We start from the raw sequence: 22,392 nt of genomic DNA, 5'->3' as shown, positions 1-22,392 counted from the left end.
AAAAAGGCAGCTAATTAGCTGGTGATCATATAAAAAGACCTCTTGTTGCAGCGTTTAGATCACCCCTGATGAAGGCACTAGACAGGAGTGTCGAAGCGTTGAGTCTATGAATTGTAACTTCTTCGGTTACATTCATTAAATCTGTAAACCAGAGTAGCATCAAACCATGAATGATTGTCCACCTGGTTGCCGTGTGAACTTTAATAAAAACAGAGAAATATAGTTTGATGGCTTGTTTTCATGAATCTAGGATTTTGGGAATCGCTGTAAACTACGCGATCACTCATTTAGTAATATTTCTTCTTCTCCTAATGATTGATACGGGAAGAAAATAGTAACGGCCCGGTGTAATGCTATTTCATGTGCCCGTTATTAAAAAAAAATTGTACTTGCATTTAGCTTACAGGTAAAGATCCCATGGAAATTGTTCAAAAGAAATATATCTCAGTGGTTATTTTATGACAACTACAAAATACTCAAACAAAATCAAGAAACTGCCGCAGGACCTCAAAGCTCCTTTGTTCAGAACGATCTTGAACAATTTTTTGAAAAATTTTTCGTGGGGAACAAGTGCTGAAGCTTACATGACGTATTATAAATTTAACCGCTGTACTATAAACTTGTGTGTTCGACCTTCGACGAGCGCCTTCGATATAGCATCACTCAGAAAGAACAGCAAATAATTTAATGATAATGAGGGGCTAGAAAATAAACTAACAAGAGCTCCGCTTTTAGGCTTGGCTAAATCTAAATATTATTTATGCGAAATCCGATAGTAAGAGACTCGTAACGTCAGCTGTGGCTATGACACCGGAGATCAGCCATATGGCCTCTTTCTTGACTATCAATGACGACTGCCTTTGCAGAATTATTTCCTTTTTGGATGATCCGGTTTCCTTTCACAGCGTCGCTCTCTCCTGCAAGAGAATTCAACAGGTGATTAACAACACTCGGAGCATTCTCCATCCAAAGTTGCTGCGATTAAAAGCTGAATATTACATAAAATGCTACCTTGTGGAAATCACCGATGACAGGAGAGACAACAACAAGTTTAGAAATCTGGAGAATCTTCTGTCCAATGCTACGCGCCTTGCAGCAGCTAAGGAACTCCTGACTTATGCGAAAGTGGTAAATGCTTGGGCGAGAATCGGACCCGCGGCAGCTAAATTGTTTACATGGATCAGAAATCAGGAGAGTAGAAAAGAAGAAGGCGTACAGCTAGCGACTTGTTTTACCGAATCTCGAAGTGTCACGTTACATTTGCCAGGCTGTGACAAGGACTTAAAGATCGACACCACCTACCTTCATACTCAGATCGATGATGACAACGACAACAAATTGAGCATCCACGCAACTTGTGGAGATTTGGATGTGACGTCAGAAGGTGAGTTTGCAGGTTATCTTTGATTAATGATTTAAGTTGACTACAGGCTGATAACAGTGGAACTGGTTGAGATAACTGAATTGAGAGAGTGATTGACCAGCTGACTGAAAGAGTGACTTGGTGCTAGCTGTGAGTGTCGGACTGACTGACTGGGTACAGCTGACTGACATACTGTCTGCCCAGTGCACCTAGGCCTGTAGTGACTGTCTGTCTGAGACAGTATTACTGACTGTGACTGATTCAAACAGTGACTGACCAACTGAGAGATTGGCTGACTTACTGCCTGACTGAGGGAGAGACTGGCTGACTAACTGACTGACCATTTCATTAAGAGAGTCAACTGGCTGTATTGACTGACTGACAAACTGACTGATTGACAGACTGACTGACTGATTGATAGACTGACTGAATGAATGAATGAATGAATGAATGACAAAAGGAAGGACAGAAAGAAGTGGATGTGGAAGTGAGTAAGTGTGAGTGAGTGAGTCAGAGATTGATTGATTGACTTATCCAGTAAGCATCCTTTATTTATGCAGTATGCCTGCTTGGGTGTAACTGGTGAGTAAATTCATCCCAGCCAAAATAATTGCACAAAACTTGAACTTAAAGCAAGACTTGTTTGGCAAACACAGGTGTGGTGATCCCCTCTTTAACAATTTAACAACAATTTATAAGAAAACCAGGTATGCTTTTGAATGCTAGGAAAAGTTAGTTAAGGACCTTCTACTGATTGTCTGTAATAAAGTGCAGCAGTGTTTTATGTTATTTTTGTGGCAATTATGGGCAAGTTGCCATAGTACATTTCTTGGTATTGTGCACAATTCTACATCAGCAGACTGTCTCTAATACTATTTTGACTATGTGGTTAAATTACCATTTTCAAAGCCAAAATACCATTTTGTGTAGGTGTCTCCCACTATTGCCCTTGTGATATTGATAGTTGGGAAGAAAATGAATGTCAAGCAATAGTCAAACCAATGAAACCAGTAGTGGAACTCCTGCAGAAGGAGCTTGGTGCAACAGTTCCTCAGATGACAAACAAGTTTTTTTTGTGGTTGTGTTACTTCTTTCCACACCAGAACACCTTGGCATCAGAACACAAACTAATTTTTGAAGACCCATCCAATAATGTAAAACCCACCCCTGCGGATGTTCAGCCAGCTATAGATCTGTTTCATCAGAACCTTCAATTTGATACCAGCTTGAGAAACTTAGTGTCTGAATGGAATGATCCTGATTCAAACCTACCCAGTCTTATCACCAAAACTATGACTGTCTTGATCCAGAGATCAGAGACAAAATTCCTTGGAAAGCTGCAAAGGGATGCCAAAGGCCTCTATGAGATTGCCTCAGACCTTAGGCAGAAATCACTGCCCAAACCATTTGTGCAGGACTTACTCTTACGAACGGAGCTTCAATCTAAGGATCATAAATCTAGTTTGGTTGAAGATGAGTCTGAGAGTTGGTTTTTAGATAGCAGAGCTTCATTCAGGTTTTCAGGAGGTAGAGTTGTGAAAGTTTGTGGTGGCATACATGGGGATGAGGAAAGCAACCCAACTTGGTATAAGTTGGAGCTTACAGTCACCCTACCAAATAGAGAAGAACTGCAGCTGGATTCAGACCACAGACACAGGAGGATACCTATTCAATTTGAAAGGTTGAGTCCAGTTACTGAGCTATTTCAGCAGGGTGTAAATAAATGCATGGAAGGAGAGGAGCACATCCCCATGTTAGATGACCACTTTACAGCCTACTATCTTTTGCATGCCTTGAAATTTGGTGGACAAGAAGAAACGTTCCTCAGAGAGGATGAGGAGCATGGTGAAGAGGAACATAGTGAGGAGGAACATAGTGAAGAGGAACACAATGAAGAGGAACATAGAGAAGAGGAACACAATGAAGAGGAACATAGTGAAGAGGAACACAGTGAAGAGGAACACAGTGAAGAGGAACATAGTGGAGAGGAACACAATGAAGAAGAACACAGTGAAGAGGAACACAGTGAAGAGGGACATAGTGAAGAGGAACACAATGAAGAGGAACAGTGAAGAGGAACAGAATGAAGAGGAACATAGTGAAGAGGAACATAGTGAAGAGGAACATAGTGAGGAGGAACAGAATGAAGAGGAACACAATGAAGAAGAACACAGTGAAGAGGAACATAATGAAGAGGAACATAATGAAGAGGAACATAATGAAGAGGAACATAATGAAGAGGAACATAATGAAGAGGAACATAATGAAGAGGAACACAATGAAGAGGAACATAGTGAGGAGGAACATAGTGAAGAGGAACACAATGTAGAGGAACATAGTGAAGAGGAACACAATGTAGAGGAACATAGTGAAGAGGAACACAATGTAGAGGAACACAATGAAGAGGAACACAATGTAGAGGAACATAGTGAAGAGGAACACAATGTAGAGGAACACAATGAAGAGGAACATAGAGAAGAGGATCATAGTGAAGAGGAACAGTGAAGAGGAACATAGTGAGGAGGAACATAATAAAGAGGAACACATTGATGAACAATAAACTTTTCACTTACTTTTCAGCTTTAAACAGTATTCTGTTCAAAAGGACAGTCAACATAACAGTGCAAGGACTGTAACTGTAATAGTCTAACATGGGTTTAGTAAGTGCATTTGGAAATCTTTTGTGATGCATATGTGTCTTTTTAAGTTATGTCTTTTAAAGACAGAAATTGTCCAATTGTTATATTTATCAGAATAGGATTTATAGTCTATTATAAGTTGGATATTCTCACTCAAAAGTAGCTGTAGCATATTTTTAATTTGTTCCACCTACAATAAACAGCACTTCACATATCAGGGAAGGTAATGTCAATATTTCCATGACAACAAATAGGTTTGTAACTGATGAAAAATTCATAATATAGGGTTGGAGTTTAGGAAAGACACTCTGTGTGAGAAAGATCTAATTATTTCTTTTTCAGGGCTGTGATTGGATGAGAATACTTGCAATTACATGTAAAATTAAAACCTATTATAACAACTTAGTCATTGGTGCAATTTTCAGAGAATTTTGTTTGTGTCATAACAAAATTTACCTAAACCTTCTATTAGGCTCTGTAATATTCTTACAATTCTCCCTTATTGGTCCATTGACTCTGTTGGTGACAATTAACTGATCCCCCCTTCATTCCCTCCAAAACCCATGTGACCTGCCCCAAATTCTTCCCCACCCCCTCCAGGCAATAAATACTGACTTTTCTTTTATACTGAAAACAATCATAGTGACTTTGTCTTTCACTCCAGTACCTTGGGCACCTCTGTTGTTTTACTTCTGGGGTCTAATATCGGGTTTGCAATATATTTTTTTCTTCACTCTGTTTGACTGTTTTAATGCCTTTTATTTTTTATTTCTTTTTTTGAATGACTTGATAGCTGTGTGCTCACATTATAGTATCACCCCTGAGTCAAACATTAAGGTAATCAGAATAAAGGAGATGACCACCAACTAAAATAGCTCTTGATTGTCACTGGTAGAAAAATTCTTTTTGTTAGAACTTGAGGAAATGTACTGAGAACAGTATGGAGAAGATGCATACTGATGGTAGGGTGTAAAGGGTTAATGTCAGTTTTGTGACGTTATTTTTATAAGTTGTTTGTCTTTCATTTGTTTTCTTGTTTGTTTGCTTTTTTGTTTATTTTAGCCTTCATCCCCTAAGGATTGATGTACATTAGCCAATATCTTTCATTTAGGTGATAACATTTTTCAGCACATAATTTTAGTTCATTCAACACAGAAAAGTAAAGAATATAAACATTTTAATTAGTTTTATTAACTCAAGGAAATATTATCTTGTTTAGGTTGACAAAACTTAAATATGGGATATAGTTGTCCACTTTTTTTGGTTGAATTGTATCTGCTATCAGGTTTTTTAACGGACAAAATATCAAACATGGATACATTAATGTTTTGTTCAATTACGTTATTGTTATGCATTATAACACAAGTCTTAAAATAAAAGAAATCAATTTAATCCAGGATACATCGATTTTGGATGCCATACATCAATGTTGTGCAGCATACATCGCTTTCCTGACTCATTCACGCATGACCTTATGTAACTAAAAGATGTTCAATAAAGCTAAAAGATGAGGAAGCGGAAATAGAAATGACTGAAAGTCAGATAAAACAAAAGGCTCTGGGAGCTAACTTTCAAAATGGCAGAAATAGAAGCAGATGATCAGTGAAGTTTGAGAAGCACTATGCAAGGTGCACAGATTTTTACTACTGTATGAACTTCACATACTTGCCTGTTACTCGTGGGTGGTCAACAAATGCCTCTTGTTGTTGTTATGATCATTATTGTTGTTGTCATTATTATTATTATTATCATTACCACTATCACTTAGATAGGCAGATTTAACTTTTTTTACATACCATATTTTCACCTAACTTATATGTGATAGTGTAGTGGAACAAATGTCTCCATGGTGTCCAACAGGCTCATTGATGGCAACCACAAACTAATCCAGCCATACAAAATTGTCATTAATGGTGGTTTAGATAATTTTTCAAGAATGATAGTATTCCTTCAGGCATCAACCAGCAACAAGGCTTCAACTGTACTGCGGTATTTCCAGTCAGCTGTTTAGCACTACAATTTACCATCAAGAGTTTGCAGTGATCTTGGAATGGAAAACATAGAAGTTGCTCACTTCATGCTGTAAGAAAGAGGTTTTAAATAGAGGCAGCCACATCACTGGAAAATCTGTTCATAACCAAAGAATAAAGTATCTCTGGTGTGATGTCAACCAGGTTATTGTGAGCTGCTTTTTTACCATTTCCCTCTTTCTTGAGCACAGTGGAATTTTAGATCCAACAGATGAGGTGCATCTGTTTTGTATTCATCTAGTCTACATTCCACTAATTAATAATACAGTTAACCAATTTACTGGTAGTATACCTAGTATATGAGAGACTACCCGACAAAGCCATGGCGCTGGCATGCCCAGTACAGTTGACCTTGCATGTTAAAAGTAGCACCTTGTACGGTTGTACAGTTGTACATCCAATTTTTTTGGGCTCGATGGGTTACTACTATTTTGTATAATTATGGGGCTAAGCTCTGCGAGCTCCACTATAAATCCTCAAACACATTTAAATTACTTATTTCAATGTCTCCCATTTTGCATGTCAAATTTTTGTCTCAATTATACAAAGGCAGTATCAGTGACAAGGAGATTGTGAAAGCCGGTGGTTTTCTGGAAGAATTACAGTTGTGAGATGCTGCAATGGCTAATAAGGGTTTCAACAAACAGGATTATCTTGCTCTTCATGAAACTATACTTATTGCACCTCCAGTCATGAAGAAAAATAATGTTTCTTCAGTTGCATCAACTGCTACAAGGTGTGTTGTAACTGCGAGGGTTCATATTGAGCGTATCATTAAGCGTTTGAAATCATTCAATTTTTTTAGTGGAGTTGTTCCACTTACATGTAAACCATACATTAGCTCAGCAGTCACTGTCTGTGCAATATTAGTAAATTTGCAACCATCATTAATAAATGAAACTTGACCATGCTAACAGTAAATCAATACTGCAAGAGTATTGACACTCTTGAATCATGCTTGAGCTCATCAACAGTATAGTTTTGTATTTCAATTTAACTTTTTTATTTTTATTTTCCATATATTCAACTAAAAACAGATCTCCTAAAAATTTTTATAAAAATGCCTAATGTATAATTTTTTAACTCGTGAATTGCGCGCATGCGCAGGAACGAGTTATAGATACGATGTGGGGAATAGCATTCGCTCGCTCAATCGGTTGATTCCTGTAAACTTTTTTTCGATTTTAGGCTTTTGAGTGCATTTGATAGTTTTTGGCGAGCAATAAACAAACGAAATGGCGACCTTTGTTGCTAAGAATAGTGGTGGGGTGAAAAAGAAGCCAATGATAATCTTAAAAGAGTGTTTTTTTTTTTTTCGTTTTAGTTTCAACAAGCAGCGCCAGCGACTGGCAGGCATGCTAGGATTCACACTACAACCTTCGTTTTTCATAAAATTGTAATTCACAATCCTTGAACTTAAAAACAATCCGAAGATTCATTGAAAATATCACTTACTGCGAAGCGCACGGAGTTGACAGATGTTCAAAAGCTTTTTCTGTTATGGCGTGAGATTGAGGACAAAATCGATCGTTACGTTTCGTATCGTGTGTTTTTCCTGTGTGAAGCAACAAAAGATGCCGGCGACTGACGAAATTACAAGTGTACCGATTAGCTACCGATTTTCAGTGAATTTTTAACGAACAATTTTCTTTTAAGTTTCAAGACAATTTGAAGATTCAAAATACGTATTACGTACTAAAATGCGAAAGTTATACACCACAAAATTGATAAATAGGCCTGAAATGAAATCCTATCTTGTTATTGATTATACGTTGCCTAGCACGTGACCAAAATCTACCTAGGCGGAGATCCAAAATGACGGTGGCAGTCTTGGCTTAGTTATATCACTCAAAACTCGTTCCCGTTTGTCTCATTTGATAAAGAGGGAGTCGTTAATGTTTTCATTAAGACAGTATTGCCTTGATTTTCTAATTTTTACAATGATTGACAGTAAATTTCACTTTTCACCCACATTTACTTCCAAACTTTTCTTTTGAACCAGAAACAAAAATGATATACGTTTAAAACACATGACATCATCCACCCTTGTCAAATGTAATAGCACGATCATTTCAATTTCAATTACTTTGTTTCTTTGCTACATTAGCGAAAACTGAACCACTGCTTGTACTCTAGATACGACAATCAACCACAAAATTCCCTAAACCAGATAACATTAAACATAATCCAAAACATCATGTGTCAATTCACGAGTTTGCTCATAGAGCACTTTGATTATCCTCAAGTACATTTTATTCCGTTACAAATAAAGCCTCTGAATAGTTCCTTGTTAATGTTCTCTTGCTTTCCACATCTTGTGGAGAAAACCACAGGTGTGTTATGCAGTGACATACCCACTGGGGTCACCTTCATACTCCTCAATATCCTATGGGATAATGTATTGGCATGAATGTCATTTAACTTCTGTTAAATTCCAAGGAACTCAACATTTTTAAAACAGCCAGGATTTTGATCCATTTTCATGTGATTTACCATGGTCTATGGTAAATATGATCATATTGCATCAACATTATAACATGCACTGATATACCTTTAAGAAATGGTCAACAAACATGCTTCCTGGCAATTGTTGTGGTACCTGAAAGTGAGAGCCATTTGATAAGTGAAATATTCCTAGCTGTTCTGTAATGGTGTCAGTTTGCATTGTTTAATTCAGACTTGATATCATGTTGTTGCAATAGTTTATGTACAGGATTCTGTACTGTAAACATATTGTCAAATAGGTTACCTTAAGCACATGATTCATTTGCTGCCTTGTTTTTGTGGATACATCATTAGTTGCACAAAGATGATCCAAGAAGCTGATTAATATTTTAAAAAAATGTCAACATGTAGCACAAAAAGTATTACTCTATTTAACCAAATAAAGGAGATTTAAAAATGACCATATTTAAGATTTTCATTTATGAAGATTTGTACCTGTTGATATTATGTACTTCCTCTTGCCTAATGCTTATATCCCACATCAGTGAGTCCATTATCAGAAAATGCCCAGAAAAGGAATGTAAATGAAACAGTTATAAATTTGGGCAAAAGGACAATAACACTGTGGTTATTATACCTTCCATGAAAAGGAATCTTACTGCTTCCAGTAAGAGAAATCCTACTAATGTTTAATCTTGCATTAACCATATGCTTACCATGGGGTTAAGACAACCAAGAACCAATGTAAACTGAAAAATAAATAAATATTCTTATCAAAATAATCTTACAAGTTGTTATTATAAGGTGGAGGTGTTAAACCATTCCATCTTTTATAACACTTATCTATAAAACAGTGTTTATAGTTAGGTAGCTTCAATACCATTTAAAGTTTTTGTACCTTGAGAAAGTTTGTCCAACATCTTGTTCCCCACTTAAAATGGTTTAGAAATAGGTACTCACAATGGGATACATACACGGGGGTAGCTACCTGAAACAAAATACAGAATTGGTAGTATCTAAACATGTTTCTTTATACATTGCAAGCAACAGAAATTAAGTTTACAATATATATGATTACACTGACAAATATACTCATTTGAACAAGAAGAAAACTATTGTGTCAGTGATCATGGCATTTGGTCGGACACTTGCCACATCTGTCTTGTAAATTTGCAGACCAGAAAGTTCAACACTATCTGGAGTAAATATGGCAGGGGTATTGTCTGGTTGCAAAGTTGACAAATCTATAACTTCATGAAGATCTGATTGTGCATAGGGGCTGATACTGGTATCTCCTTTGAAGTCTACCCCACATGAAGAAATGATATTGCCACAAGAATAACTCGGCTGTGGAGCTGCAGAACTGATGGTCCGTGAACCACAGCTATTTAGCAATGAGCAAACCTCCTGTACATCTGTTGAATCTATTTAATAAAAAAAAGATGACAACATATCAGTATCACTGTCATGGAAATCTTAAGCTGAGTGACCTTATAGTTTATCAATCTTTTTGTAGAGATCAGAGCTCTGAAAAATACTGAAAAGTAAAAATTACAAGTTAATTATTTGAAATCATGATTAGAAAAAGACTACATACGAAGAAAAGTACCAGTGGAAACTAAGTTATTCATCATGAAAGGGAGAATCTATTGAGACCAAAACTTCTCAAACTCATTAATAATTCATAAAGTCAACTACAAATCACTGCTTGTATACCACATCACGTGCATGTGTTTGGATACTCAATGAAAAACTGGATGAAAATCTAAAGATTTGGATATTGTATCCAAATCTTTAGAGATTTGGATACAATATCCAAATGTCGACTGATTCTCGGAAAATCATATGACATCAATAAATTAATTTGAAGTGAATGACATCTCAAGCAATCAACAAAATTTTATTTCTTTAAAGAATGTAACACAATAGTTGCGTGTTTCACATGTTATCGCAGTTCGTAGAATTTATGACGAGTTTAACATTACATTTATCGAAAGTTACTCCCTGAAATACAGAACTGACATGATCAGCATCTTCCCCTTTGTTTACATCATGTGAAATTTCAACATCAGACGTAGTAGTACACTTCTTACTTTCTGTTCCTAAAATTGAGGAAACCTTGACCATTTGTTCTCTGTTAGCTTTCTCATACTGAAAAAGAGCGTTTGAGCGATGACCCGTGCGTTCACGAATTAGTTTTTCGTCAACCCCAGCATTAAAGAGCGATGTGGCACATGTTACTCTAAGACAATGGGCGGTTTTCTTTCTAATTCCTGCAACTGAACACATGTTTGGCAAAATTTGATTCAAAGTATTAATTCCAACTGGAACATTATCAAACCCTAAACGATTCTTCTTGGGCCTAAAGTAAAATGCTTTGTCCATTTTACAAGGAAAATCACAAAAACCCAAATACAGTCGATAAACTTCAACTAAACAACGAGCATGAGTTTGACCCCTTTCATGACAAATATGCGTCACAACACGAGGAACGTACTTGAGATCACAAATACCGCCATGGTAACTCTTTGAGCTGCTTTCTTCAAATCTAAGACAATCATCGCTTACCCTTATATTTCTTACAGTAATATTCCTATGTTCCCCTCCGCGTAAACCAAACAGCTTCCCATTATAGAAATATACTGTATTTAATAACGAATTAGAAGAACCAGTTCCCATTAAGCCTTTGCTCCAGAACAAATCTTCTTCTTCGTCTGTGATGGCTTCTTTCTCGTCCTTCTTTGTTGAAACAGTAAGGCCGCATCTAGTTGCATCTTTCATCTCAGCGTCCAAAACTCGGCGAAATGTCCCAAACCTGTGGGAAGGAAGCACCCTGCATCACGCGTCACGCGAAAACCCTTTGACACCCTAATTCAATAACGCGTTACGCGTTGTGTGACTCAGTGTTAAGTTACGAGGGGAATCGTTGAACACGTTATAAGGAATAGTATAGGGAACGAAATATGATCGATTTACGACGATAAATATTTCTAAATACGAAAATTTTACATGTAAAATCATTAAAACTACACACATCCTGTGTGTCCGCTGTAGTTTTTAGCGATTTCTGCCGTTTTCAGCTTGCTTTACCATCTTTTGACATAAATAACAGTGATGGTAAGCAAGCTTAAAACAGCAGAAATCGCGAGAAACTACAACGGACACACAGGATGTGAGTATTTTTTATCGATTTTACGTGTAAAATATTCATATTTCGAAATATTTATTGTTGTAAATCGACCATATTTCGTTCCCCATACCATTCCTGATAACATGTTCAAATTTTCAACGGTTCCCCTGGTAACTTAACATCGAGTCACGCAATGCGTGACGCGCTCATGAATTAATCGTTAGCTTTTTCTCTAGACGTGAGCTTGGGCTGGCTGTGATGATAAGAGCGACCATGGCTACAACAAATGTAGCGATTTGGAAGATCTTCTCTCCAATGCTGAGCGTCTTACAGCAGCTACGGAACTCTTCACTGCGAAAGTAGTATATGCTTGGGAGGGAAATGGACCCGTGGCTGCTAAATTGTTTACATGAATCAGAAATCAGGAGAGTAGAACAGAAGAAGGCGAACTGGGAGCGACCTGTTTCACCGAATATCGAATATTTGCCAGGCTGTGACAAGGACTTAAAGATCGATACCACCATCTTTTACGATCACAGTGGTGATTACGACAGCGAGTTGACCATCCACGTAACTTGTGGAGATTTGGATGTAAAGTCAGAAGATGAGTTTGCAGGTTGTTTAAAGATTAGATTACTGTAGCTCTGATCACAGTAAAAGAGGTTGAGTTAACTGAATTGAGAGAGTGATAGGACCAGTTGCCGGACTGTCTGACGTACTGAATGCCTGACTGTCTAGCTGTCTGACTGAAGTGACTGACAGATTGACTAACTGAGTTGTTATTATTATGTACTGAGAGAATGACTAACTGACTGACTGACTGAGAGATTAGGGCCCAGGTATACAAGGTCAATTTTTGTCTATTTTGCCATAAGAAAAAAAAAACGTTATCAGTTCAATGAGACAAGTGCACCTGTCATTTTTTATCCTACCAAATTTTATGAAGTCTTACAAATTTTAAACGCACTGTTTCCTCATGGAATCAGTTAGCATAGATGGAAACCACCACAAACCATATATTATTAAATTCAACCTTTAATGTGTAGTTGTTTGATCTTAGAGTAATACATTCATAATTCGTAATTAATACATGTGTAATGTTCAATAGCGTCACCGCCTAACTAGGAAGACCAACCAAAAATATACAATTGAACCTTACTTCTGTGATGGGTTGTTAACAGCATTGTCACTTCTATTGAATGAATGAATGAAAAACTTTATTCATGTTTCAAATCGATCTAGCCGAGGGTAAGAAACCCTCTACCAATAGGGGACACCTAAACTCAATACAATAAGTTAAAATTCAACTAATTTAACTATTCACAATAGATAAAATTTAAATACGTCATTGACCTTAAGAACTAAAAGTTTAAACTACCTTATTTAATACTCATTATTAAATCAAATAAACACATAGAGTGTTCCCTGAGCCAGATAATTGTTCATGTGCTACATAGAACACAGTTCTCACAATCGTATTCTAATTTAGACGAAAGGTTAGTTAAACAGATCTGTTTTTTAAAAGATTGTAGAGAAGGTGAGGTTTTTATGTTAGTTGAAAGTCGATTCCACAGCAAAGGGCCAATATATCTTAGGGAATGTTTTCCATAGGTAACAGTATTAAATCTAGGAATGTGGAAATCTGCGCCTCTGAGGTTGTAAGTGGAACTTTTCAATGAAAACAAATTTTTGATAGTCAGTGGGCACAGATTATGCCTCACTTTAAACATCAAACAAGCTATATCCTGTAGCCTTCTTTCATAAAGAGATTTTAAATTAGCCTTCTTAAGTAATTGCTCATATGTAGATTTACTATCTCTGAAGACTGCACGCAAACCCCTCTCCTGAGTGCGTTCAAGTTTTCTCTTGTCACTTGCTTGGCAAAAATGCTAGGTGAGATGGCAGTAGGTGAGGTATGGAAGGATCGCAGCCTTAAGAAGGTGTACTTTAGCCTTTATTGGGTTAGCCTTAATACTTCTGAATGCTTCTTCTGGTCAGTGTATTTCGCAAGAACAGCAAATAATAACTTTGACATCAAATTGGACTGAACTGACTCAAAATGCAAACCAATTGCTTTTAAATCAGTGTATTGTTAAATGTTAATCAGTAAGATTTTCAATCATTCAGCACAATATTGAAAAACTGTCAATAAAAGAAGATGACACCTATTTCTTTGAAACAAAACAGACACCATTTACCTGCCTTGGGGTAGGAAAAATTTCTGTCTGACATGAAATCTGACAGATTTTTCAATTTACAAGTCATAATTTAAGGAAAACATTTACCAAGAAAATTTGATCTCACTTTTTGAGTGTGAGTCTTTTAGGCAGAAGGCCGTCAGAATATTTAATTTTTATGCGGAAATCAAAGGGTGAGGATGGAAGATTAATTTTGTACCTCAGAATGCTGTATGACAGTCAGTACTCGGGATACTCAGAATTAATACAACTATTATGGCTCCTAAGTTTACATTCATGTTGAATTCCTAGGTCCAAGTACTGCTAAGTTAAATGACTGCTTTACAGCCTACTATCTTTTACATGTCATGACGTTTGGCTGAGAAGACAAAACATTCCTTGGAAGAAAAGACATGATGAGAATCTGATCCATACATTAAGTCTAGTGAGGAAGGATCATATGAGGAGAGTGAAGAGGAACATAGTGATAAACAATAAACTTTTCACCTACTTTATAGCTTTAAATGGTATTTTATTCATAAGAACAGTTGAAATTAGTCAACATAAAAGTGCAAGGACTGTAACTGTATTAGTTTGAACTTTAACATAGGTGTAGCAAATGTTCCTGAAAACCATGTGATCGGCTCCAAATTTTCCCCCCGCCCCCCCCCCCCCCCACATTCACCTTCCCCTTCCCCCTTCTCCTCAGACAATGAATACTGACTGGTCTCTAAAACTAAAAACAATCATAGTGACTTTGTATTTCACTCCAGTGGCTTGGGCACCACTCTTGTTTTACTTCTGGGGTCTAATATATGATTTGCAATATATCTTTTCTTCACTCTCTTTGACTGTTTTAATGGCTTTTAAATGTTTTCTTTTTTTTTTTTCTTTTTTTTTTAATGATTTGATGGCTATGTGCTTTCATTACAATATCACCCCTGAATCAAACATTAAGGTCATCAGAATAAAGGAGATGACCATGCACTAACTGAAAAACCTCTTGATTGTCACTGGTAGACAAATTCTCATTGTCACAACCTTAGAAAATGTACTGAGAACAGTATGGAGAAGATGCATACTGATGATGGTGTAAAGGGTTGATGTCAGTTTTGTGACTTTGTTTTTATAAGTTGTTTGTTTGGTGTTTGTGTTCTCGTTTGTCTGTCTTTTTGTTTATTTTAGTCTTCCCCCTAAGGATTGATGTACATCAGCCAAGTTCTTTCATTTGGGTGATAACGCTTTTCAGCACAGTCTTACAGTTATTTGGCTGTTTAGTTCATGTAACACAGAAAAGTAAAGAATATTACATTTTATTATTATATTAACTCAAGGAAATATTATCTTGGTTAGGTTGACAAAACTCAGATATTGGATGAAGTTCTCCACTCTCATGATTTAGTATCATCAACTGGGTCGGTAACATAAATTGGCCACTGTAAAGAGTTTCAAAGTTGACGTTTCAAGCATCAGAGCCCTTTGTCATTTGCTCTGATGAAGGGCTAATGCTCAAAATATCAGTTTTGAAACTCATCACGATGGCCAATTCATGTGATCAACTCAGTTGATAATACTTATTTACCCTGTTACACTCCCCCACCGAGCAGCATCACAGTTTCTTAAGTAACATGCCCCTCTTCACTCTTATGATTGTTCCTTTTTTTACCTCTCCTAGTTGAATTGTGTTTGTAATTAGTTGAGTTTCAAATAAAGGAATGCCTTTAAGGATATTGCTGTTACATTGACAGGGTGGTAATTTTGGGAGCATTATTCTTTTTGGCTCTTAAATTTAATCTATTGTTTTTTTGTTTTTGTTTTTTTCATTTTGTAAAAGAGGTTTTAAGAATGACAAAATTCACAAATGATTATGAGCATTGTAAAAATAGCTATAATCAATATTTTTCATGTGGATTCAAAGGCTAGGTGTCCATTATCAAACTACCTTCTTTACTGAATGCAAAAATTAAGAACAGGTATAGAAACTCTCGAGCGATATGCTATATTTACAGGGATAAGGAAGTGAAGAAAATTCTAGAAAGCTGTGAATAGCCTGTAACACCTTAGCCCTTAACTAATTGTATGTACGTGATGCGGACCTCATTCGTTTCATTTTGCCATTATGGCGTCCTTCTCGACTCTCAATGAAGACTGCCTTTGCAGAATTATTTCCTTTTTGGACGATCCTAATTCCTTTCACAGCGTCGCTCTCTCCTGAAAGAGGGTTCAACAGGTGATTAAAAACACTCGGAGCATTCTCCATCCAAAGTTGCTGCGAGCAAAAGCTGAATATTACATAAAATGCTACCTTATGGAAATCACCGATGACGTCGTACTTAAAACCACGATTATTATTCGTGTTAGAAGACGCTTTCAGACTATTAATCGCTAGAAATGCCATTTGCGATTAATAGTCTTACTTTAAGGACTTTTGAGCCAAATAATCGTAAAATTTGCACTCCGGAAATTAATAAACACTCCGGAAATTAATAAACACCTGTTTTATGCAAATTAGTTGTCCGCAAAGCTCTTCATGCGAAATCCGCTTGTAAGCGACTCATGACGTTAGCTGTGGCTTTACACCGGAGATCAGCCGTATGGCCTCTTTCTTGACTATCAATGACGACTGCCTTTGCAGAATTATTTCCTTTTTGGATGATCCGGCTTCCTTTCACAACGTCGCTCTCTCCTGCAAGAGGGTTCAACAGGTGATTAGCCACATTCGGAGCAGTCTCCATCCAAAGTTGCTGCGAGCAAAAGCTGAATACTACATAAAATGCTACCTTGTGGAAATCACCGATGGCAGGAGAGACTACAACAAGTTTAGAAATCTGGAGAATCTTCTGTCCAATGCTGCACGCCTTACAGCAGCTAAGGAACTCCTGACTTATGCGAAAGTTGTAAAAGTTCGGGAGGAAAACGGACCTGTGGCAGCTAAATTGTTTACATGGATCAGAAATCAGGAGAGTAAAACAGGGGAAGAAGGCATTCGGCAAGCGAATTGTTTTACCGAATATCGAAGTGTCACGTTGCATTTGCCAGGCTGTGACAAGGACTTAAAGATCGATACCACCTACTTTCATGTGCACATCGATGATCAAGACAACGAGTTGCACATCCGCGTAACTTGTAAAGATTTGGATGTAGAGTCAAAAGGTGAGTTTACAGGTTATTTTTTAAATTACAAATTACCGTATTTACTTGTGTATAATTCGACCTTTTATGACCAAAATATCAGCCCAAAAAATTACCCTCGACTTCTTAACAAGTCTTACACGAAGACCTGACCCAATAAATCCAAGAAATTGGCGTAACAATATTGCCTGAAGTCCGTTAGGAAAACTGAGTTTACAAAACTCGTTCCAATTGGGTTCGGGTTTCGTCAGTTTTCAGCGCATTCTTTGTCAACCGAAAAGTTTATAATAATAAATTTTAAGTTGCTTAAACACAAAGCTACTGGAGCTGATTTCTATTGTGTCTTCTGATCTGAAGGGTAGACAATTTTTCTTACAACGTCGCTGCTGTTTATAGTGATGAATGAATTTTCGTCTCCAGCGAACGGTTTTAGTAGCTTAGAGACCTAGCAAATGCTGTTCTCTGTCGTTGTCTTGTTTGTTACGCGCGACAATTATCCCTTCGAAGCTCTCGGTGTTCCTTCGGTCTTCTAAATCTCCTTTCAAACTCAACATTAAGATAAAAGTTTAGTTAAATGCAAAACGATTCCATTTTCAATGCGATTTACAAAATATGGTAAAATAGTTGTCTAGTGCATAAAAGTGCTCGTGTACGCTTAAATCGTGGTGATACAAATAAGTGCTAATAAACTTCACAGCAAGCGATTACATTTTGCTCTGCAGGTTTTTTTAATTCACCGTGTTTTCATTCTCAGAAATAAGCGATTAACTTTATGGGAAATATCGATTGGTCTGAAGTTTACTTTTACTACTAAAAATGATGAAAAATCCGATTTTTGACCTTGAAAATGGGGATCGACTTAAACACGAGTAGATACGGTAGTTGACTTCAGCGCTGATAACAGTGAAATTGGTTGAGATAGCTGAATTGAGAGTGTGATTGAAAAGCTGGCTGAATCGGTTACTTAGTACTGTGAGAGTGACTGACTGACTGACTGAGTACAACTGACTAAGTACGACTGACTGACATACCAAGTCAGCCCAATGCACTTAGGCCTTTAATGACTGACTGTCTGAGACAGTATTTGACTGTCTGACTGATTGATAACAGTGACTGACTGACTGAGAGAGATGGGCTGATTTACTTGCTGACTGAGAGTAACAGACTGACTGCCAGACCAACTGATTGACAGACTGACTGAATGAATGAATGAATGAATGATGAAAGAGAAGATGGAAAGAAGTGGGGGTGGAATTGGGTGAGTGAGTCAGGGCTTGATTGATTAATTGATTGAGTCATCCAGTAAGCATCCTTCATTTATGTCATGCTTGCTTGGGTTTGACTGGTAAGTTCAGTCATCCCAGCCAAAATAATTGCAAAAAATTTGAACCTAAAAAAAGACTTCTTTGGCAAACATGTGTGTGATGACCCCCTCTTTTTAAGGAAAATTGACAATTTATAAGGAAACCAGACATGCTTTTGAATGCTAGGATAAGTTAGTTTAGGACCCTCTACTAATTGTCTGTAACAAAGTGCAGTGGAATTTTATGTTTAATATTTTTGTGACAATTATAGCAATTTGCCATAGTACATCTCTTGGTATTATACACTTCTATGTCAGCAGACGGTCTGTAATGCTATTTTGACTATATGGTCAAATTACTAATTTCAAAGCTAAAATACCATTTTTTGTAGATATCACCCTCTATTGCACTTGCGATTATCAGTATTGGGAAGAAAAAGATCTTCAAGCTGCAGTTAAACCAATGAAACCAGTGGTGGAACTCCTGCAGAAAGAGCTTGGTGAGACAGTTCCTCCAATAACAAACACATTTTTTGTCTGGCTGTGCTACTTCTTTCCGCACCAGAATACCTTGGCAGCAGCACACAAACTCAGGTTTAAAGACCCGTCCAGGAATGAAAAACCCACCCCAGGCTATGTTCAGCCAGCTTTAGATCTGTTTCACCAGAACCTTCAGGCTGATACCAAGTTGAAAAACCTAGTGTCTGAATGGAATAATCCTGATTCAAACCTTCCCAGTCTGATCACTGAAACTATGGCTGTCTTGATCCAGAGATCAGAGACAAAATTTCTCAAAAAGCTTCAAAGGGATGCCAATGGCTTTTATGAGATTGCCTCAGACCTTAAGCAGAAGCCATTGCCCAAACCACTTGTGCAGGACTTACTTTTGCGAACAGAGCTTGAATCTAGTGATTACAAACCAAGTTTAGTTGCAGACAAGTTTGTAGAAAGCAGAGCCTCCTTCAGGTTTTCAGGAGGTAGAGTTGTAAAAGCTTGGGGTGGCATGTATGGGAATGGGGGAAGCCACTCAACCTGGTATCAATTGAAGCTTAAAATCACCCTACCAGATGGTAAAGAATTGCAGCTGGATACAGACTGCAGACGCAGGAGGAACCATCTTCAAGTTGAAAAGTTGAGTCCAGTTACTAAGCTATTTCAGCAGGGTGTAAGTAAATGTATGGAAGGAGCAAAGCGCATCCCCAAGTTAAATTACCAATTTACAGCACGCTATCTTTTGCTTGCCTTGAAATTTAGAGAAGAAGAAGAAACATTCATTGGAAGAAGGAGATGAGAATCTGAGCCATACACAGTCTAATGAGAAAGGATCATATGAGGGGAGTGAATAGTAACATGTAGTGAAGAGGAACATAGTGATAAACAATAAACTTGTCACTTACTTTATAGCTTTAGACAGTATTTTATTCATAAGGACAGTTGAAATTAGTCAACATGTCAGTGCAAGGACTGTGTAACTTAAATAGTCTAATATGGGTTTGTGAATGCCTTTGGAAATCTTTTGTGATATGTATTTTAAAGTTATGTCTTTCAAAGACAGAAAGAGCTGATATCATTAATGAATGAAAGAAAAAACTAGTTTGCTCCATGTGGCTGTAAAACAGTTCAACTATTATATTTATCAGAATAGTATATATAGTCTAATATATATAGTCTATTATCAGAATAGTATATATAGTCTAATATATATAGTCTATTATAAGTTGGATATTCTAGCTCAAAAGAAGCTGTAGTACATTTTGAATCCGTTCCATTTGCAATAAGCAACACATCACATATCAGGGAAGGTAATTTTAATATTTTCATGACAACTAATTGGCTCTTAACTGATGAAAATTGATAATGCAAGGTTGGGGTTCAGGAAAGACACTCTGTGAGAGAGATCTAATTATTTCCTTTTCAGGGTAGTGATTGGTTGAGAACCCTTGCAATTACATGTAAAATTAAAACCAATCTTAACATTTCAGTCACTAGCACAATTTTGAAGTGAGTATTGAAATTAATCCTGAATTGCATTGGGTTTGCTTTACTTCTCTCTGTGATTGGTCTAGAAAAAAAACGCTACTCTCTCGACCAATCAAATGCAAAACTAAAATCAGTTTTTTTACTTTGAGTTCTTGTTACCTCTTTAAGGTATTTTCTTTTATTCTAATTGGCCCTTGTGATTAATTTTGGTTTGGTTTTATGCCACTCAATAAAAATGTGCTCTAACTCTTGTGCCTTGGGTACTTCTCTCATTTTACTTCAGGTCTTGTACTGAGTTTGCAAAATATTTCTGCGACCTGATCCATGGTTATTACCTTTGTTTGTTGTTTCTTTCTTTTTACAAATCTCGGTGGATGAGTGCTCTTAAAGATCTATTTTTTACTTCATAAGAATAGTTGAAATTAGTCAAGTTGAACATAGTTGTAAATTATTTAATTTTTCTGTCAGTAGAAGGACTTTAACTGTAAGAGGCTATCAATGGTTTAAGTGAAAGCCTATAAAAATCTTTTGTGATATTTAATTTATAGTTATGCCTTTCAAAGGCAGCTAAAACAGATTTCAAAAAGTAATGGTTAATAATGTAATGAGGTAATAATGTAATAATGGTTAATAAAATAATGGGGTTGACAAATTCTTGTCACAATCTTAGAAAATGTACTGAGAACAGTATGGAAAAGATGCAAACTGATGATGGTGTAAAGGGTTAATGTCAGTTTTGCTACCATGTTTTTATAAGTTGTTTGTTTGTTATTTGTTTTCTGGTTTGTTTGCTTTTTTGTTTATTTTAGTCTTCCCCATAAGGACTGATGTACATTAGCCAATATCTTTTATTTGGGTGATAACATTTTTCAGCACAGTCTTACAGTTATTTGGCCATTTAGTTCATTTAACACAGAAAAGTAAAGAATATAAACATTTTACTAGTTTTATTAACTTGAGCAAATATTATCTTGTTTAGGTTGACCAAAAAAGTATGGGATATAGTTGTCCACTCTCATGACTTAGTATTATCAGCAGGTTTGATAACATAAATTGGCCACTGTAAAGGGTTTCAAAGTTGACATTTCAAACATCAGAGCCCTTTCTCAGTTTTTGCTCTGACAATGGGCTAATGTGCAAAAGTAAGCTTTGAAACTCTTTATGATGGCTAAATTACATCATAAACTCAGGTGATACCCTTGCGAAATGGCTTTTGGAATTCCTAGGAATTCCTAGGATTTTCCTAGGAATTCCTAGGAATTTATTCCTAGGAATTCCTAGGAATTCCTAGGAATAAAGGTGTGAATTTTCACGGTAAATTCGGACTGGGAATTCCTAGGAATTCCTAGGAATTCCCAACCATAACAACTCTGGTTCTAAAAACCTAGAAATTCCTAGAAATTCCCAGAAATTCCCAGAAATTCCCAGAAATTCCCAGAAATTCCAAGTTTATAGCCAACAGGACTTGGAATTCCTAGGAATTCCTAGGAATTCCAACTCAGAGAACCAATGACTTTCCCTGAAAAGCTGTAAATCTAAAAAATTTCTAGGAATTTCTGGGAATTTCTGGGAATTTCTGGGAATTTCTGGGAATTTTTGGGAATGTTTAAGAATTACTGGGAATTTTAAGCAAAAATTTGAGGCTAATGATATAAAATAAATACTTTAAATTAAAAAAAACCCAGCTAAAATTCAAGTATTCAATGAAATTTATTTAGAAGCTTAATTAAGGCTTACATGTAGAATATTTTTGATTAAATAACATCAATGTGTGGTAATATTAGGATGGAATTTGATTTATTTTTCTTTTCTTGAAAACTTCATACGGATTAATCTTCAATTACAGCTATTCATATAAAATAGTTCTAATCAATCATTAAATTTGGTTTGACACAAATAATGAATAAAATCTGTTGATTCTTTTCCATAAAATACAATATCTTAAGTTATATTTGAAAACCAAGCACTCTTGGGAGTGAAGGGGCTAATTACAGACAAATAAAATTGATTTTTTGATTAAAATCTTGTTGTAACTGTAACAATAAATTAGAATGAAGTTATCCTAAACTGCAAACTTAGCTGCTGTTTGTACTGTTTGTATTTTTTTTCCTGGGCTCACAATGAGTTGGCCTTGAATGAGGTTGTCAACAAGAACCTTGACCATTTTGTATCTGGATTCCTTGACATCTGAAT

General features: G+C 36.5%; 4 protein-coding genes and 1 long non-coding RNA gene across 5 annotated transcripts; 4 read left to right on the top strand and 1 right to left on the bottom strand.

Annotated features, from left to right (window-relative positions):
- Window positions 1-652: 652 nt before the first annotated feature.
- LOC136283330 (uncharacterized) lies at window positions 653-3,573 on the top strand. The gene is made up of 2 exons (XM_066171938.1): window positions 653-1,384; window positions 2,294-3,573. The coding sequence occupies exons 1-2, from the start codon at window positions 805-807 to the stop codon at window positions 3,433-3,435; spliced, it is 1,722 nt and encodes a 573-aa protein (XP_066028035.1). The 5' UTR covers window positions 653-804; the 3' UTR covers window positions 3,436-3,573.
- On the top strand, window positions 3,447-3,868 carry LOC136278110 (glutamic acid-rich protein-like). Its single transcript, XM_066161407.1, has 2 exons — window positions 3,447-3,461; window positions 3,506-3,868. Exons 1-2 carry the CDS (start codon window positions 3,447-3,449, stop codon window positions 3,866-3,868), a joined length of 378 nt encoding a protein of 125 aa, XP_066017504.1.
- A 4,211-nt stretch (window positions 3,869-8,079) lies between these two features.
- LOC136278107 (uncharacterized) lies at window positions 8,080-11,752 on the bottom strand. The gene is made up of 6 exons (XM_066161399.1): window positions 11,738-11,752; window positions 11,568-11,629; window positions 9,376-11,310; window positions 9,194-9,226; window positions 8,584-8,631; window positions 8,080-8,418 (listed from the first exon to the last, which is right to left on the bottom strand). The coding sequence occupies exons 1-3, from the start codon at window positions 11,750-11,752 to the stop codon at window positions 10,416-10,418; spliced, it is 972 nt and encodes a 323-aa protein (XP_066017496.1). The 3' UTR covers window positions 8,080-8,418; window positions 8,584-8,631; window positions 9,194-9,226; window positions 9,376-10,415.
- Window positions 11,753-11,851: 99 nt separating this feature from the next.
- LOC136279789 (uncharacterized) lies at window positions 11,852-15,512 on the top strand. Its single transcript, XR_010717000.1, has 2 exons — window positions 11,852-12,223; window positions 14,097-15,512. It is a non-coding gene; the product is annotated as an uncharacterized lncRNA (long non-coding RNA).
- Window positions 15,513-15,732: 220 nt separating this feature from the next.
- On the top strand, window positions 15,733-21,712 carry LOC131800108 (uncharacterized). The gene is made up of 2 exons (XM_059117791.2): window positions 15,733-16,937; window positions 18,612-21,712. The coding sequence occupies exons 1-2, from the start codon at window positions 16,379-16,381 to the stop codon at window positions 19,508-19,510; spliced, it is 1,458 nt and encodes a 485-aa protein (XP_058973774.2). The 5' UTR covers window positions 15,733-16,378; the 3' UTR covers window positions 19,511-21,712.
- Window positions 21,713-22,392: the final 680 nt, after the last annotated feature.

The sequence above is a fragment of the Pocillopora verrucosa genome, chromosome 1, assembly GCF_036669915.1.
Source record: "Pocillopora verrucosa isolate sample1 chromosome 1, ASM3666991v2, whole genome shotgun sequence".
In the NCBI taxonomy this organism is placed as follows: Eukaryota; Metazoa; Cnidaria; class Anthozoa; order Scleractinia; family Pocilloporidae; genus Pocillopora; species Pocillopora verrucosa.
This window is presented reverse-complemented; position numbering and strand designations above follow the sequence as displayed.

Bases quoted from the DNA above. Each gene is read 5' to 3' on its own strand.
- LOC136278107 (XM_066161399.1), bottom strand. The intron at 11,311-11,567 runs GTAAAGCAAGCT...CGCGTGATGCAG, and splicing joins GTTATTTATGTCAAAAGATG to GGTGCTTCCTTCCCACAGGT.
- LOC136283330 (XM_066171938.1), top strand. From the start codon at position 805: ATGACACCGGAGATCAGCCATATGGCCTCTTTCTTGACTATCAATGAC. The intron at 1,385-2,293 runs GTGAGTTTGCAG...CATTTTGTGTAG, and splicing joins TTTGGATGTGACGTCAGAAG to GTGTCTCCCACTATTGCCCT.
- LOC131800108 (XM_059117791.2), top strand. From the start codon at position 16,379: ATGGCCTCTTTCTTGACTATCAATGACGACTGCCTTTGCAGAATTATT. The intron at 16,938-18,611 runs GTGAGTTTACAG...CATTTTTTGTAG, and splicing joins TTTGGATGTAGAGTCAAAAG to ATATCACCCTCTATTGCACT.